Below are 18,869 nucleotides of genomic sequence, written 5' to 3'. Positions count from 1 at the left end.
CCTTATTGAAGTATATTAAAAGGACAGGATGTCAGTTTTGTTATAAATATGGAACATTTGACCAGAAATATTGTTCCACATCAATCATAGTAAACCTCAATATGAGATCTGGGAATTATAATGTTTAAAAAATGTTAAGAAAATTTTGTCCCTGAAGTAGTCTAGCCTTTTGGATCGAGATGGGTGAATACTTTTGCAATTCATACTTTCTGCTTGTATAAGTTTTTATAAAATCTTAAACTATAAAAAAACTTTCATTCAACTGTGGTGGAATAGAGGACATTGAATACATTTTAAATGAAAACAAATCACTAAAAAATGAATTTAGAAATTGTGTTGTGGAATATTTTTGCAATCCACTGTATGAATATAAAATCACTTTTCACCTTCAGAACAGCTTCAGTCCTTCTTGCAATGCTGTCTTGGGCCAAGTGACAGAGCAAACACAGAGCAAAAACCTTTACCCATATATGGATTTCAGGATCTAAGGAAAATTTCTCTATGGAGAAAATGAATGAGAGGGTCACATAATCAACCCTGTCACAATTTGTGATTTAAACTGGCAGGTGATTTCCAAATGGTTCCCCAGCCATAAACTCCAGCTTTTGTGAAGCTCACAACCTATAGTCTCTATTGAGCCTGAGTCAGAGTGTATAGTTCAGTTCAGTTCAGTTTGACATATGCTAGCATAAATTTTGAATACTGTTCCCCTTGCCACGTTATGTAATTTTAATTTAGCAGTTTGTGTGACCAATGTGCCTTTAATTTGAGCGCCCACTGCTTGGTTTCTTTGAAACTGTTAGTTGCTTCATGTTGCTTTGGAAACGCATCGATGAAAGTGCTGGTTGTCAGGCTTCTTGCAGCTAACACATAGCGCTAATTCCCATTCAACTTAATATGACTCACCCGTGTAGCTGCCTTTGTGATTTTGATTTAGTTTCTTCGAATTTAAAGTCCTTTATTGTGTGGTGTTTCTGTAATATTTTTTTTCAAACCCCGTGTTTGTAAGATTGTAAAAGTTAATGTGGAGGAGTAACTCAACTGATTTGTAATTGGAAAGACTAGTTAAGGATCCTATCGCAACGTCTCAGATGGCTGTCTGAAATTCAGCCTTGCAGTGCCCCCATGCCCAGGCTTGGCTATCAGGTGCCATCGCGATCCGAACTGATCACACACCTGAGAAAGCGCAAAGGGCACCATGGAATAATGAGTTTCCGCTAACTCCCAGATGAAGGCCAGGCAGCCATTGTCAGGGGATAATAAAATCACACATTTAAAAATAACACCTATACAATTCCTTAAGGTTCTAAGAGCAAGGCCAGTGTCCCTGGAACATAATCTCTTAGAAGACTGATATAATTTCTTCTTGTTCCAAGTGCATGCATATGCAAATAAAAGAAAACTACAATGCAGCTGTGAGAAAGGTTGTGATAAGACGACTCAAAAGAAAGAACAGAAAGACTGCAGGCAGAACCTGGATACAAATCAGAGCAGCCAGTGATGGAGGCCATCGTTCTTCAAGAGCCATAGTGGGTGTTCACAGAGATTTCACCATAAACAAGTGGAGTTGTCACTGTAGAGCTCACATTTAGGGCCTAAATAGATAAGTGTTGAAAAGAGTTAAAGCGCCAGCCGCTAACATGAGCTGGGGCGGGGCTTTCTTCTTCAGCAATACGGCAGATGCAACCAATCATGCACCACTGGGATTTTCCAGTTATTAGACCAAGCTTTCAGTACCTGCCACAACATACTTAAGTTCTTTTCTGGAGATGGATCAATAGTAATAAATTGAGGACATCGTCAGAACCTCACCATCAGTATTCAACTCTCCAAAGAACAGCAGAGTTGGATGGATACAGAATTATAAGGCGTCTCTTGATTTCTTTGATTCATTTTTATTATCATAATTTCGCTGCAGTTCTTATGAGAAAGAACTCAATAGAGCCCTGCCACAGGCAAACATTTGCAGAGAACATTTATCACACGTCCTGCAGTCCTTGAGTAAGGGATGTTGGAGATCACTGTACAGTTTCCAATGCTATGGAGAACGCAACAAATGGTATCCATGTGATTTGATCCAATTGTTGGATGTGTGGAAATCTAATGGATATATAGTCTGGCAGGGATTATTACCAAATTATTATTGCAACTGATACTGCTGCAACCACAACTCCTCATCCTTCTACTGGTGGTACTACCACTACTGCTGTGACTACTACAGCTACTATTAGTGCTTAAACTGGTGCTACTACTATTTCCGCTAATATAGTTACTATAGTTTTCACTGCTACTACTAAACTACTACTTTGAGTTTCTGTAGCTTGTATCCTTATGTGCACCTCTGGTGAGGTGTCACTGATTTCTGTGGTTCAATGAGGACGAAGCCATAGCTGTGTCTTAATTTCATGCAGCAGGGACAGACTTATACAAAGTTAAACAGATGAGCTGTTATTAAGAAGAGTTTCTTTAAGTGCATCGATGTTGTGCATTGCCAGTTTCACTTAGCATTTGCAATAAATGGTTGCTCGAATAAGATACTGCTGAACATGCATTGATGAACGTGCTCTGTAAGTCTGCTGTGGCATACTTAAATTCAGCCTGTAGGCTTACGTCATTTGCAGAATCATAGATTATTACTACTATGCTGATCTGAGAAAAAACCATGAATTGAGAGAATTTAGGCCTGAGTCACTGAACTTTGTACTCTGTGTTCGCAGTCAACAGGTAAAACAGATGCAGGTCTGTTCGCAAGTTGTCATAAAAATCACGAGTGTGTAAGGCTGCCTTCCTTTCAAATGATGGTCCTCACCTTTACTTCATTTAAAACTTTGTCTATTTGAAATAGCAAAAAAGACCAGATTAATGTTTGAACTTGTGGAAGAGTGGTGTCAAAGCCTCATTAGTGCACCACGGCCAGCAACTCACTTGTGGGCAGACAGTGAAGGTAGTGAGACCCTTTCACAGAGTATCTTCTCTTTTTCACCGGTTTAAGATTATTCTATCATGAACAAAGAGCCCGGTCCTCAGCTTCAGTAATTTAGAACAGAAATTGAACGAAAATGATATTAAAATTCTTTTAATTTATCGACAGGCCGCGGTGTGTAACCTCAATGAAAATTAAACCTTACAAATGAATACGCTGTACCTTTCTCATAAGCATTTTCTGAATATAAAGTATTTGAAAAGCCTCTGCTGTACAACCAAATGGTAAATGGTAAATGGACTGCATTTATATAGCGCTTTTATCCAAAGCGCTTTACAATTGATGCCTCTCATTCGCCAGAGCAGTTAGGGGTTAGGTGTCTTGCTCAAGGACACTTCGACATGCCCAGGACGGGGTTTGAACCGGCAACCCTCCGACTGCCAGACAATCGGTCTTACCTCCTGAGCTATATCGCCCCTCGATATAATGACTGATTGTGAACGAATTGTGGCTTATTTAGAGAGAAATTCCCAGAATACAACACTTTTCTAGAAGGCAATTTTACCTGCTGGTAAAACTGCCATCCAAAGCATGCAGAGTGGGGGCTGGTGACATCTCACTGTTTTATATCCCAGGACCAGTATCACTGGTATCAGTATCTCCTCCAGATTTGCAGATGTTGAGTGAACCACATCAGTGTGTTTGCTGGCACAGCTTTGGTAGTTCTTGATCACAGATCACCTTCTCAACAGAGCACGGCAAACACGTAATTCAAATGTACACCATATGGCCAAAAGTATCTGGACACCGCTTGGTCTGGGGCTATTTTCCATGATTTAAGCTAGGCCCCTTAGTTCCAGTGATGGCAAATCTTAATGCTACAGCATACAATGACATTTTAGACAATTCTATGCTCCCTCAACGGTTTCAGCATGACAATGCCCCCGGGCAAACAGCAGGGTCCATATAGAAATGGTTTTGTCGAGGACAGTGTGGAAGAACTTGACTGGCCTGTGCAGAGCCTCAGTAATGTTCTTCTGGCTGAATGGATGCAAATCCCTGCAGCAATGCTCCAACATCTAGTATAAAACCTTCCCAGAAGAATCCCATATTAATGCCCATCATTTTGGATGAGATGTTGGATGTCAGGTGTCCACATACTTGGCCATGTAGTTTGTGATGTGCTGTATGTTTTAATTAGGTGAAAACACATGGGACATACAATAAAAAAACTATAAATAGGCAATGCATAAAACATTAATGGAACCTGCAGAAAAACTGACACCATATTACAACCATAAGCACTAAAAATATACATTTCATTTCAGTGAATTTACTTTAATGTAGATATTTAATTTAGTATTATTAGTTGCAGAGCCTCCTGTTTCATTGTATTGTACAATATTCACAATGCTGCAGCTGACCTGCAAGTATTTCTTGAACTTGACTTGGAAAACGTTATAGAAAACCGTCTCATTGACCACCAAATGAGCCCAACCTTGGGGTCTGGACTTCAGTTTGACTTTTTTGGCTGTCACGCTTAATGATTTAATGTCTTCATTGGCATCGCATTTGTATGATACAGTACAAATAAAAGGTAGGCTATAACAATAATTCAGGCTCTTAATTAGCTATATATAAGCATAAAAAAAGAAATATTAGGTATTATCACTAGTAAATTAATCTCTGTAAGTACCATATATCACAATTATATATATATATATATATATATATATATTATGCATGCAGTTCAAGGGACATGTCACAATTAATCATCCACAGTGAATAAATGCATTAAATGATAAATAAAGGATCAAACACCACTGAAATTAAATGCTCTGAAATTAAAAATTGGAAATGACAATTGTTGAACAGCCCTAACACAGTGTATCTGAGATTGCCTTGAATTATGTATGTTAGGATGACATCACAGCATGACTCTTATTAGATACACACCGATGGAGAGGGACATGGGCAGAGAAAAGCCTGTGTCACCAATGTTAAATCCATTTTCCACAATCACTGTTTGAGATCGAATACCTGGAATCAAGTCTACACACATATCGCAACAACCAGGGAAGAGATTTCTGGCATATTTTAAAATGGTAGCCTTTGCTTCTTTTACGTCCTTGGCCTTGGTTTTACTCCAACCGCATGCTCTAATCAAACACTTAAAAAAATCAAACTCCCATCCCTGAGTCTAAAACAAAGCCACCCAAACCCTTTGTTTTTATGTGCCTTGAAAAGAAAAACAGCAACAATTAAGCAGCACTACCTTACAATTACACACTGAATTCATTTTCAACTGCAGTGTCATGACACAAGTAGATGTCCTCTTAATGCAAAATGTGACAAGAGGGAAACTACAAGTACTGTATACAGTGTTCTATGTGATTTGCCCATTTTGGAGGCAATAGACAATGACAGGAGAAAGAGGGGCAAGTGCTGTGAAACAAGGAATTGGGCAAATGTGAACACAGTCTACATGTTTTCCTTTCCTAAAATGAACCAGGAGCCAGTTCAAGCATCAAGGGCCCTGCAGGAACTGTCTGAATGGCAAACTTTTTTATATGTTAACACAAACTATAGGTTACCTATTGCATATCTAGGTACTTAGCTAGATAGCTGTCAAGCACATTGACAGCTTACATCCAAGCTCTTACTATTGTAGCTGAAAAAATTTAAATGCCCTCACACAGCACATTTAATGTGGCCAGTTTCGCTAGTCATGTTTGAAATCTTCCTTGCTCATTCGTTTGTAATTATACGTTCGTTGATGCTGCATCGCAAAAAGGCGGGCGTTACCTCATTCTCAGAAGAAGCTGACCAAGGGAGGATTAATGGGAATGGGAGTTAAAATGATTTGCTATTTTCTGGGGAGCCCAGCTGGACATAGAAGCTGGAGCTAATTGTAAACAGACCTTAGGCTGGAAATATTTTTTATATATATATTTTTAAAGTACCACAGTGCACAATCAATTAAAAGAACAAGGAAAGCTCCCATTTATAAAATATGGAACTTTTAATGACAGTTGCATAAGTTGTATATTCCCAAGCAACTGAAAACAGAAACATCACATTCTACACTGTGACTGATGTCATTTGTTACCAGTGATTTATAAGGTCTGGTTCTGCAATGTCAGTTAATTTTTACAGTCAAAGGTCATGAAATCCACAAGCACAGCAGTAATTAAATACATCTGAAGGACTGTGGCAATAAATTATATCACACCCATTTATTTACATTTTTTCCCCTATGTGGGTGAATCGGTTTTAAACCTCACTTCTCCCTATCCCTCCTGCCCCCTAGTGGTATGGACACCGTGCGTCCACAGAATGGTAATAAAGCAAATATCCGCAACTTATTAAAAAATGGGCCACAAACACGGTGCAAATTCGAGGTCAGTGCCTGTAACAGACTCCTTTCTGGCCAAACAAAGGCACTCGTTCCCTTATCAGCGCTCAGGGCTATAAATGGCAGTGAAATAAAAGGAGCCTCCCCATCCCCCAGTCACTTATTACACAGTAACTCACATACTGTAAGCATATCGCAATTAGAGGCTTCATTTGCATGTTTATAACGTGGAGGTTTGCTCAGAAGTGGGGTCCTACACAAAGTTATGGCCCCACTGGAGGGCATTTAAGTTCAATGAAAATTATTGAAGCTAAGTGTTCTCCTTATTATTTCTTCTTATTCCGCATCAATGTTCTGTACACTGATCATCCAACAGCTTTTCAGCAAGACCTATCAAGTTTGGATAGTAGTTCAACTAGTTCCTTATGCTTTTTGTGCAAGTAGCAAAGATATTTTTTCTGGATTTTTACGATTTCACATTGGATAATTTCTCTAATTGACTAACATGTTCGGAATGTGAACAATACACTTGCAGATGCAAGCTCCAGTCATCAACGCCGCTGCCATAGGTGCAGACCGTATATTGCATATTGCAGGGGTACATTGTGTGTTCAAAACATCATCCAACATGTGCAATTTGGAGGTTGAAAAAACCCTTGAAAAATCTCACTGCTTTTTGTTATCTACACTATTTTTATTTATTTCTGTATTTTTTTGCAGTGGTGGGTTGTGGGTGAATTTGTTTTAAATTATTTTGACGCTAACTCGTGAATTTTGTGAAAGAAACAGTAAAGTTGCATTTTTATGTACATTTTGTGTATACCATGCATAATTCTTCACATTCAAATGCTTCGGGAGAAAAGGTTAAATTGGATGGACTCTAAAATCCCATAGTAGTTGTTTTTCCGAATATTTCAACATAAAAGAAAATGAACCATTTTTTTGGTCTGCCAAAAAAAAAAAAAAAAAAAAAAAAAAAAAAAAAAAAAAAAAAAAAAAAAAAAAAAAAAAAAAAAAAAAAAAAAAAAAAAAAATCCTATTGTTTTTGGAGGCATGCTCAATGTCCTTGCAAAAGTATTTCTGAAAAATCAGTAAAAAGGATTCTACAGCCCATTGAAAAATTCATATTTTCCAAATATGTTGTCTCTAGCTTCCTGTCAACTGAAAGGACGTACTGAAGATATTGTCCATTCTTTTGGTCATTTTCATTAGTTGAAACAATTCCAAGGCAGCCTTTCAAATGTCAAGTGATTTGACAGCAGTGCCTTTTGATTTCGTTTGGTAAAGGCCATGGGGACCAGGGCATCAAAACTAAATAGAAAATTGGGTCAAAGACATGAAAAGCACGAGAACTGGGTAAAATTTAGTCAACCATCAAAAGATGCCTTTGCTTAAATGTACCTACAGCTGTGTGCCATAATGTGAGTTTTAAAAAAGAATCTCCCACTAAATTCATGGACCTCACGGTTCTTCAGCTACTCCTTCCTGGAGGCCAGTTTTTTTTTTTTTTAAATGGCCCCTATGGCCCACTATTTTTCATGTGTACTTTATAAATAAATATATACATACATAATATTTATTGTATTTATACAAAATACATATAGTAAATATAATTCATACATGAATAATTTATGGATATATGCATATGCTGATTGTGTGGACAATCACAGGTTTTGATGTATTAAAAAAAAGATGTTTGTTTGTTTTTTGCTCTCCAAGAGCACAACCATTGCAGGCCTTGTTTGGCCCCCAGGCTGATTAGCAATGCTGTTGAATTGCTAAAATGAATTTAAAAATGGTGCAATTGCAAAGGCTTAAGTAAGTCCCACCCTTACTCTGCTACTAATTGTACTATTTGTACAGACCAGAAATATGGTTTGGATATGCCTACTATTCCTTAAACAGGTGAAATTGTAAATACAGGTGGAGGCACGAATTTCTTTCTTTGTAAATTTTTAGGTCACAGACATCTGAAATAAGGTATTTTATGAAATACTGAATGTGAATTTAATTCTTTCCTAAATCATGTTGGGACTATAATGCATTCAGAAGTATCCTATCATGCAGTCACATCTATATTCTGCAATATTGTAATAATTGTATAGAGTTTCCAACCTTTAATTGTTTTTTTATAAAGGTTAAATAAAACTGTGGTTTTCACATAAGCATAATAATAAACCTTTTGTGATTAAACCATTTATGAACTGTGGTTCTGTGGTTCTTGCAAAGAGAGGTTGCAAGATATTTCTTGCAGATGGCACGTGTTTCACTAAAACCTTTTATTTGTTTGCCACGTATTCATCAATGCTATCAAAAAATTTATTGGTTCCAGCCTTTCACCCTGTTTGGTAGTAACTTTGTTGTTTGAAATAAGTCTCTCTCTATCTCTAGTTCTCTCTCTCTCTCTCTCTCTCTCTCACACACACACACACACACACACACAGTACAGAAAGAGAGAGAGTTACATACATATCATGATACATGTTTCTAAAAAAACCCCAGGAGCATTTAAACAAGGATGTTTTTGTGCTTTTTTTTGCTCTTGCTCTTCCACCAAAATTGTTTAAGCATATATTAGTGCACGTGCATAATGACATTTAGTAGGCTCTTCTGTGGGCAGTGTGGTGTTGTAGTGAGTAGCGCTGTTGCCTCACAGTTTGAGTTTGAATCCTGGCCAATGGCCTCTCTGTGTGGGGCTCTCATGTTCTGTCCAAGCCCTCTGGGTGCTCCAGTTTCCTCTCACAGTGCAAAGAAATGCGGGATAGGTTAACTGGAAAGTCTAAGTTGTCCATGGGGTGTGTGAGTGAATAGCGTGTGTGCCCCGCGATGGATTGTTGACCTGTCCAGGGTGTGTTCCTGCCCTTCTCCCAATGTCTTCTGGGATAGGCTCCAGCCCCTCCACCTCCCTGGCCAGGAGCAAGCGGTTTAGAAAATGGATGGGTGGATAGATGGATCAATAGATAGAGTCCTTCTGCATTACTGCCTTTAATAAGCTGCTCTGGATCATTGAAAAAAATGTAACCAACTAAGATTTTTTTCCTTAATTTAATTAATGAGGACCTGGCATACATTTCAAAGCTGTTTATAAAATGGATTTTATTTTTAAACATTTTCTTCTTGAAACATAATTAGAAATTGTGTCCAGGAATCTCCTAACCATGCCTTCAGAGATCAGTTCAAAGCCCAATTACATAAGTCTTAAAATATGAAGACTCTGTGTGTCTTAAAATATCTCATGCCCTTTTTGAAATTGGATTACGAGTGGAATTTATTACTCTATTCCAGAAATTCTCCTTAGTGAACATGTGCGTTCTTTCTCTTTGTCTTTTTTTCGTTTAGGAACCTGTGAGCTGATATACCATGGAACGGCTGGTCTTGTGTGTGCTGGTGTTTGGAGCTCTGGTGAAGGGACACAACTGCCCCGGCCGTTGCATCTGCCAGAACATCTCCCCCACCCTGACCCTGCTCTGTGCCAAAACAGGACTCCTCTTTGTCCCCCCCACCATCGACCGCAAGACCGTGGAGCTGCGACTGACGGACAACTTCATCACCATCATACGGAAGAAAGACTTCTTAAACATGACCAGTTTGGTCCACCTCACCCTGTCCCGAAACACCATCAGCCAAATCACCCCCCAGGCCTTCGTGGGTCTCCGGTCTTTGCGTGCCTTGCACATGGATGGCAACCGCTTGAGCACTATCAAGACCGAGCACTTCAAGGGCCTGGTCAACCTCCGGCACCTCATCCTGGGAAACAACCAAATCCACCACGTGGCTCCCACCTCCTTTGATGAGTTTGTGGCCACCATCGAGGACTTGGACCTGTCCTACAACAACCTCCGGACGCTTCCGTGGGAGGCCATCGCCCGGATGACCAACATCAACACGCTCACCCTAGACCACAACCTCATCAATCACATTGAGGCTGGGACCTTCAACCTCCTCACCAAGCTGGTGCGCCTGGACATGACCTCCAATCGGCTCCAGAAGCTGCCCCCAGACAGCCTGTTCCAGCACGCCCAGGTTCTGTCTGATCCCAAAGTCTCCAACCCCTCTACTCTAGCCGTAAGCTTCGGGGGGAACCCCCTCCACTGCAACTGCGAGCTCCTGTGGCTCCGTCGGCTCACCCGCGAGGACGACCTGGAGACCTGTGCCTCCCCGGACCACCTCATGGACAAATACTTCTGGTCCATCCAGGAGGAGGAGTTCATCTGTGAGCCCCCCCTGATCACCAAGCACCAGGCCACTAAGCCCTATGTGATGGAGGGCCAGGGGCTGACTCTGAAGTGCAAGGCTATGGGGGACCCGGACCCGGTCATCCACTGGCACTTCCCGGACGGCAAGATGGTCCACAACAACTCCCGGACCATCCTGTACGACAACGGGACCCTGGAAATCCTCATCACCACGCTCAAGGACAGCGGGGCCTTCAACTGCGTGGCCTCCAACGCCGCCGGGATCGCCAACGCCTCCGTGGAGGTCAACATGATCCCCCTGCCCCTCTTCGTGAACAACACCGGCCACATGAAGGAGGCCGACCCGGGCCTTTCAGACATCACCACCTCCTCCAAGTCCAACAGCAACGACACCAAGAACCAGGACAAGAGGGTGGTGGCGGTGGATCTGACCTCCTCCTCGGCGGTCATTCGCTGGCCGTCGGAGCGCCACATCCCGGGCATCCGCATGTACCAAATCCAGTACAACAGCACGTCGGACGACACGCTGGTCTACAGGTAAGGCCTCGCGGCTGCGCCAAGATGACACCAAGATGAATTCACAAGCTGCTGCGCATGACGTTCGCACTTAAATTCACAATGTATTCAGAAGCCCACGTTCATTTGCCGTTCCATTTTCATTTCAGATATTTCCAGGCTTAAGACATCAGGTTTGCTGACATGCTTAGTACAGCGGTCAAATATTACATTACCGGCATTTAAAAAAGACAACATTTTTACATAATATTGAATGGGTTCGTTTTAGAAATCTCTTCTGCAATTAAGTCATACCCAAGTAGTCACAGCAACCTTAATGATGGCACACATTTCACATGCAACAAGATCATCTTGTTTTCTTGTGATGAACATTCAGAAGAGATGAGCAACATCTACAACATTTCAAAATGGCGTATGTTGATATCCGTGCTGAGCACGTGGGGGAAAACAGTGAGCTCTTCTGCTCCCTGGGCTTCAGCACTTCCCACACTTCATGACTAGTAGGATTAATTTACTGTGGTTTTAAAAAAAAAATTCAAGGGTAGTTTGAGCAAATAATGTTGATTATGTATACATGGAGAGTTTAAATGAAAAAAAAAGTGTGTAATTTACTAACTGCTAAATGTAACTGCTAAAGTAAACAAACAGAAGAACCCCAGGCAGAACAGCTGCTGCTGCTGCATCAAGGGTAAAAATAATCCCTAGCCTAGTGTTTTTTAAACTATTGGTTTGGGACCTAAAATGGGTCCTGGGGTTGTATGAGGTGCGTCCCGGATTGAGTCTGTACTCCACTAGATTATGATAGTACTGCAAGGCCGTGGGTAGATAAGTGCTTCATCTTTTCAGTGTTTCGTGTAGCGTGAGCAAATATGCAGAAACAGCCAGCCGACACAAGGACCCAGCCTTTAACTTGTTTATTCCTGGGAAACGTACGGACGGGATATTACGCCAACTTGCAATACAGCACTGCTTATCCATCGCTTTTAAACGTCGAGCCATCTTCCATCCAGAAAAAATACCAGAACCCTACTGCCACGCCTCTGTGCCTTTCCCCCCCCCCTTTCTCCCCCTCATACACTTTGCGCCACCGCCTCTCTCTTAACTTACGGAGGCCTTCCCAGTCCACACTGTATTTAAATGGAGTCACGAGCCAGCGTGACTCCCCTGGGAGAGAGAGACGTGGCAGTGCCGGGGAACACCATTGGCTGTCGCATGGAGAGAGAGAGAGCGCACCCACACAAACACAAAATAAAAATAAGCGGCCAGCTTCACCTTACCCCCTCACAAGTTCCAGGCAAAAACCATAAACTAAAACAACAAGCTAAAATAAAAAAGACAAAGTAAAACAGAGCGACGACTATTTCAGTTCCCAGCTCTGTAGCTGGCCTGCTTTACAGCAGACCAGCTCCACCAACTTTTCAGTGGTGGTTCACTTTTCCCCATCACGTTTAAAGAAACAAAACTGAAATTAAACGCAACTCAAATAAAGAAACTCGCTCCTGGTCTCTGCCCCAAACTGTGGAGAGCAGCACACCTTTAAGCACCTGGGCTGATTAGCTAACGCAACCCAGGTGCTCGTGCTCTCTCCACCAGCCGGCGCAGCTGAGACCAATCCGCCTCTCTGGCAGACCGAATGCCACAAATGGGTACTGCAGTTCAATCTCACATCTCACACTATATATATTTGATGGGTCCCTGTAAGGTATTACATTTCTAAATTGGGTCCTGATATTAATAGTTTAAGAATCAGTGCCCTAGCCTAATCCATGAGAAACAGTTCTTCTTAATTGCAAAGTTAGTTAAACTAATTGTAATTAGTCTATTAATGACTTTTTCCCCTTAGCAATACATTTTCTTCCACATATCTTTGGCGGACATATAATGTTGGATCCTTAAAATGTTGTAAGTATCTCTTGCACCCATTTAAAATGCCATAAAACTCATATTATTGGCTTGGGTGTTTATTGCTTACAATGCAGGCAAACCTCATTGTTGTATGAGGCCAGCATCTATAATATATTCTGCTTACCGATACAGCACATTACTATTTCTGCATAACACTACTGGCATTGAAACTGCAAATTCAACTGCATATACTTTATTTCATGCAAACAACATTAAATTGGATGATAAATAAGATAAAAGACTAGCAGAAATGGCTTTTTTTCTGTTTCTTGCCCATTTTATTCGTCACATCTGCAGAATATCATTTTTGCCCCTTCCATCTGTGTACTCATTTCTTTTAAAATGTTCTTTCTTGTGGGGACTTCATGTCTAATAGAAGATTTTCAGTCCATGCTGCTTCTTCTTATCTCTTCTTCTACTTCTGTGGACAATTTTAAGTTTGTTTGGGGACATCATTGTACTCCCTCAGGCCTTCACATAAATCAAAGATTATCATCAGTGATATGAGATACTCAAACTTTCTGCCAAATGTTTTCTGAGCTTTGCTTGGGCTTGGATGAGGCTCTGCTAGGAAGCTCAAACTCTATAACTACAAAACAGAGGAATGAACTGTAAGTCAAGTGAATTGGTATAGTGTGGAATGGAAAAGCTCCATCAATGTCCACACATAAATGGTTGCAGATTAAAGCTGTGTGGTACATTTCATGGCTTCAAAATGACATTGTATTTTTTCGAAACCATCGTTCACATGAGAGATCCAAAAAAGACAACAGGCTGCATTCAGTAGCCTTCTTCTGGCAATCTCTACTTTTCATTTCAGGGATTGCAGCAACGGGAGCTGGCTAATTATGCTAGTAAGATGTTTAACAACATTATTTACATTTGATAGCTCTCTAGGTACTGTAGCTACCAACTTTATCTGGCAGAATCAATCAATCAATATTTACCACTTTATGCACCAGTTTCATAGGCTTGGGTTCCAGACCAGGCTTGGGTCTTGCCATGCATAACTTGCATGTTTGCTGTTTTATAACTAGCGTTAGCTGATCCTGGGGCATTATGAATGTGCCTGGAAACATTGAAAATTGTGTACTTTTTGCTGTACTGGCTCCTTGGTGTCTCATCCCAGTATTAACCAAGCCCAAACGTGCATAGCTTCATCCATTCGGCAGGTGCAGGACACACGATGGTGTGGCCGTTGGCCGTAGAAACCAAAGTTGGCACATTTAATTTTTCCTGGTTCAAAAAGGTGTCAAGACTGTTTTTCATTGCACTGTTGTGCACACTATCGTGCATGGGGTGTGGCCATTCATTGGAGCTGGAGTCGGAAAATAATCGGAAGCCATGTTGATTACAGTCATGCAGTTGTCCACAAGCAGACGAAGGAGCAAGATGCAATCCATCAGACCACTTTATTTCCATTGTTTAGGAGTCCATGTTTTATGCTCTTTACTCCAAGTTACGCATCTTTGTGCATTTGTGAAGATCGTGACAAACATTATCTGAGACAGGGTCACAGAGGTTTTAATTCAATTCTGTCGTAATTTTCGATGCCATGGTACTGGGATGTTAAGTAACTGTCCCTTTTTAGTGTCCATCTGTCCCTGTCTATGAGCTTCCACTGCTTTGCCAAGACAGTTTCCTGTTTGGCATGTTGTCATCATTTGTGAAACTGTTCCCCTGGCGACAATTAATGCTTTCGCAGTCTTTGTGACCAGTGCGCCTGAATATGCATCGGCAGCATCACCTGATAACATGACTTCTTAATTTGTAGATGGAGGTGCGAGACAAGAACAATGAGAGAGAGAGGGAGTGAGAGAGAGAGAGAGAGAGAGAGAGAGAGAGAGTTTTAGCGGATACCTTGTTTTCAGGATACAGCATACGGAAGAGAGGGACATTGTGTTGGGATGCAGGATATTCTGCACACGGTCGGCAGAATTGTCGCATTGCTGATTGACCTGGTAAAAAGGCCGTTGCCTGTTTTCTCTCTCTCCCTTCCCTGAAAATGCTCAGGAATTCCTTAGGCAATTTGCACACCTATCTGTTATGGTTATGGTTTCTCCTGGCCTGGAAGGGTTCAGTATCTCCGCAGAAAAACAGGAAAATAATATATATATTATATAATATATTCAAAATGCCAGTGTTGTGCATGGCCAAAGCATACCACAGAGATATTATTGCATATTGGATGCCATTTCAAGTTTCATTGCCCAATCTGTAACATTCATTTGAAGCGATCAATCAGAAGTTTTAATTTCCATATTGGAATTCCCAACAGTTTATTTGTCATTGCTCCTACAGCAGTTAGCCTCCCAACTTAAATATCGGGTTTGCTTCTGCACCTCGTCTTAAAGTATTCTCAGACGGGGCTCATAAAAGCACTGCAGCACATCTAACACTATGGGAAAGCATCTTTCGGCACGAGCGCCGCACTGTTATTTATACGCGCTGACATTTAATTTGGGTGGGTATGATGAATCCTCCATGTGAAGCCTGTCAGCGTTCGTGTTCCTCCGTCGAAGCAGTTTTACTTGTCTTCTGAGCGTGCATTTCCCCCGAGTGGCAGTGATATCTTTCACTTCTAGGCTGATACTTACCGAATATTTACTGTTTGTCTATGGTATGTTAAGAAGATTAGAAAAAAAATCTATTGTTTTTATTTGAATAAATGACTGCGTTAGTGCAGCTCTCGAAGAGAAAGGACCAGTCACCATTCTTTGATTTACATGTGGTGTTCTCACAATGGAATGTGTCAGATCTTGTGCAGCACTCATACTGTAAGTGAAATGGAAAAATAAATACTTATCTTATCATTGTGCTTGGCTGAGCTGAAAAAACCTGTATTCAAAAAGTTATCTTGTTGTATTTGAGTATAGTCAGTATCCACTATAAAATGAGAAAATTAGATTAAACAGTAAAACACATATTTTCCATGACACCATATATATTCTCGATAATCTGAAATGGCTAAAATGTGTATATATTGACGTGTTCTTAATTCAGGTATTTTAAAATTGTATCAGACTGCTTCTGGTATGCATGATAACATTAAATCAGAATTGTTGACTCAATGGGAAGGATATCTTTCTTTTTCTCGGAAATCTGGAAGAGCCAGGTAATGTTGCTAGGCAACACAGGAATGTTAACTACAAATTTCCTGTTGAAGGTGGCGTGTTAACCAAGATGAAAAATACTTCTAACACCTTGCTGAAAATCAAATTTATTCATTGATTTCATTAATTTGGGTAATGCTTCCTTTTAATCACCTAAATATTAGGTATTAACCAAATAAATATGTGGTAAGAAATGCACATAATTGGGGAATTACCACTGTAATTACCTGTATTGCCTCTTCATTCAACTGGCATCCTTGTAGTCATCAAAGGTTTAGGTTGGTTATAGCCTCAGTGTAATTGTGCGCTTCCTAAGAATTGAGCTAATGTTTTCTTGGAAACACCTCTATTAGAATGTATGTATTGTCTAATTTCCTAATTTCTTGTGATTACTGAACACACTTTATCTTGTGCTATGCAGTAACATGTATCATGCGTTTTTTAATTGATTAATATCACTTATTATTTTATTTCCATTTCATAGACTGTGCTACCACATATCACATTTATGCACTGACTTGTGTTGTCAGTAAAATAAAAATAAAACTATTGAGAGTTTGAGTTCCGCTGTTTTTGTTACACTTGTCTACAAGATATGTAAATCAACACCTTTTGCAATAAACTTTACAGGAGCTTTAATGAACTTTACAAGGAACAATGAACTTTATTTTAAATCTCCACAAAGCAATATGAAAAATGATTCCAAATTCAGGAATGCAAGGCTTTGTGGAATAATGGTAAAAGAATGTGTTGACAAGAATGTGTTGACATTTCTTAGACACATTCATACAATGCCTACAGTGATACAGTGAGCTCTGTAATGTTTGGGACAAAGGCATATATATACATATTTTTTTGATTTGGCTCTGTAGTCTACAATGTTTGATGTATAATCAAACAATTTACACGTGGTTAAAGTGCAGTTCTCAGCTTTTACTAAAGGGTATTTTGGTTTCACCATGTAGACATTACAGCACTTTTTATACACAGTCTCCCATTTCAGGGCATCATAATGTTTGGGAAAAATGTCTTCACAGGTGTTTATTGATTAGTTGGGTGCATTCAGTTACTTCCTTAGGACAGGAATAAGAGAGCTTTCGGTATCTAGTCTTGATTATAGGTTTGTGATTGCTTTTGCAGTCTGTCATTGCAATTTGTCAACATGAGGACCAGAGTTGTGCCAGTGATAGTCAGAAAGCCATTTTAAAGCAGATAAATCAGAAAACAGTCAGAGATATATGCCAAGCCTTAGGCGTAACAAAAATCAACTGTTTGGACCATCATTAAGGAGAAACAGAGCACTGGTGAGCTCAGCAATCACAAGCGGCCTGATAGGCTAAGGAAGACCACTACAGTTGATGACTGAAGAATTCTCACCATAATGGAGAAAAACCCCCGAACACCTGTCCGACAGATCAGAAACACTATTCAGGAGGCAGGCGTGGATGTGTCAGTGACTACTGTCTGCAGAAGACTTCACGGATATAACTACAGAGGCTACACTGCAAGATGTAAACCACTAGTTGGCTGCAGGATGGCCAGGTTACAGCTTGCTAGGAAGTGCCTAAAAGGACAGATGTGACCAAGATTTACATGTATCACAGTGATGGTAAAAGCAAAATATAGAGGCCAAAAGGAACTTCCCAAAATCCAAAGCACCTGCACCCCGCCGCAGCAGAGGAGACATATCATATCATTCACACCATATCAGGAACATCCCCTCACACATACAGTTTGCATTAAATGCATTTGGCACAGAACAAGTTACGGGCCATCCTGCTTCATTCAAGCTGCATTCTAACCATATCCTGAATAAAGCAACTTCCCACGTTTGCCGCTGTTGGATAAGAGGCTGGCAGAGGAAGCAAAAATGTGCAAAATGTGAGCTGGAAACAGACGCGCCGGCTATTCCCCGTCAATCCCCTGGAACCGCGCCAGTCCCGAGCTCCCGCTGCGCCCACCCCAAAAGGAAATGCCCACGTGCAGCGGTGCAGAAGAAGGAGAACTGGCTTTCGCTGGCACGACCGCGGTTCCCGAATGTGGAAGCTCACTTAACGCGGTTAAGAACGCAAACTGAGCCCGGCGGTCGACAAAACGGTCCGAAAATGAAAATGGCCTTCTTGACCAGCTGATAATTGTGCCTGCAGCTGGAAATTGTCTTGGTGTATTTTTTTGAGCATCCTTAACCACAATAAGCATGTATTTGTTGCTAAAGGATTAAGTGGTTAAGTGGGTGAACTACTGTCAATATTATTTAACCAATTAATTTTTTTGTCCTATTCATCAATTTTTTAATGCAGAAAGCAACCAACCTGCCAATGTGTGCCCCTAGTAGACCTGATTTCTAAAAAATATTCATTGTTTGTTTGTTAAATGTATATTGATTTATATATGTGTACTAAAAAGAAGCTGGTTCATTTCTTGTCTAAAAAAACAACCACTTGTTTACTTATGCTAAAAATTAACTGTCGATTAGAAGCCGACCGACCGAGTGCTAAGTTTGTTTGCCACCTGATTTTATTTCAAGTAATATTAATTACTTGTGTACCACTGGACAATTATGTGCAAGCACAAGGTTAACCAATTACCTGATGCTGTGTATTGGAGTAGATGATAACCGCAACTCTCTCAGGTGAAGTGAATGGATAATTAGTGTAGCAATTGCTACAGTCTAAGCAACTGCAATGGTAAAATGCAGTTTCCTTTTTAGTCACTAACAACAGGCTCACATGCTCAGCATGACTCACTTTTATCATAATAGCATAGATGGCATTTTTGTTGCCATTGGATGTGCTGGTGTTTGTTTACACAGAGCAGATGCTGTGGTTGCATGGTCACCTGTGCCTGTGCCCAAAGTAAAT

The 18,869-nt window shown here is 40.5% G+C and overlaps 1 protein-coding gene across 1 annotated transcript in view; it reads left to right on the top strand.

Moving 5' to 3' along the window:
• lrfn1 (leucine rich repeat and fibronectin type III domain containing 1) overlaps positions 1 to 18,869 on the top strand; it is a 194,578-nt gene that overhangs the window by 169,821 nt on the left and 5,888 nt on the right. Inside the window, exon 4 of the mRNA XM_064302444.1 lies at positions 9,618 to 11,011. Within this exon, the coding sequence (XP_064158514.1) occupies positions 9,639 to 11,011 (1,373 nt within the window). The 5' untranslated portion in view covers positions 9,618 to 9,638. The remainder of the gene's footprint in view (positions 1 to 9,617; positions 11,012 to 18,869) is intronic.

This window comes from Anguilla rostrata, chromosome 12 (genome assembly GCF_018555375.3).
Source record: "Anguilla rostrata isolate EN2019 chromosome 12, ASM1855537v3, whole genome shotgun sequence".
Lineage (NCBI taxonomy): Eukaryota > Metazoa > Chordata > Actinopteri > Anguilliformes > Anguillidae > Anguilla > Anguilla rostrata.
Note: the sequence above shows the minus strand (reverse complement) of the source record. Positions and strands in the feature narration are given on the sequence as shown.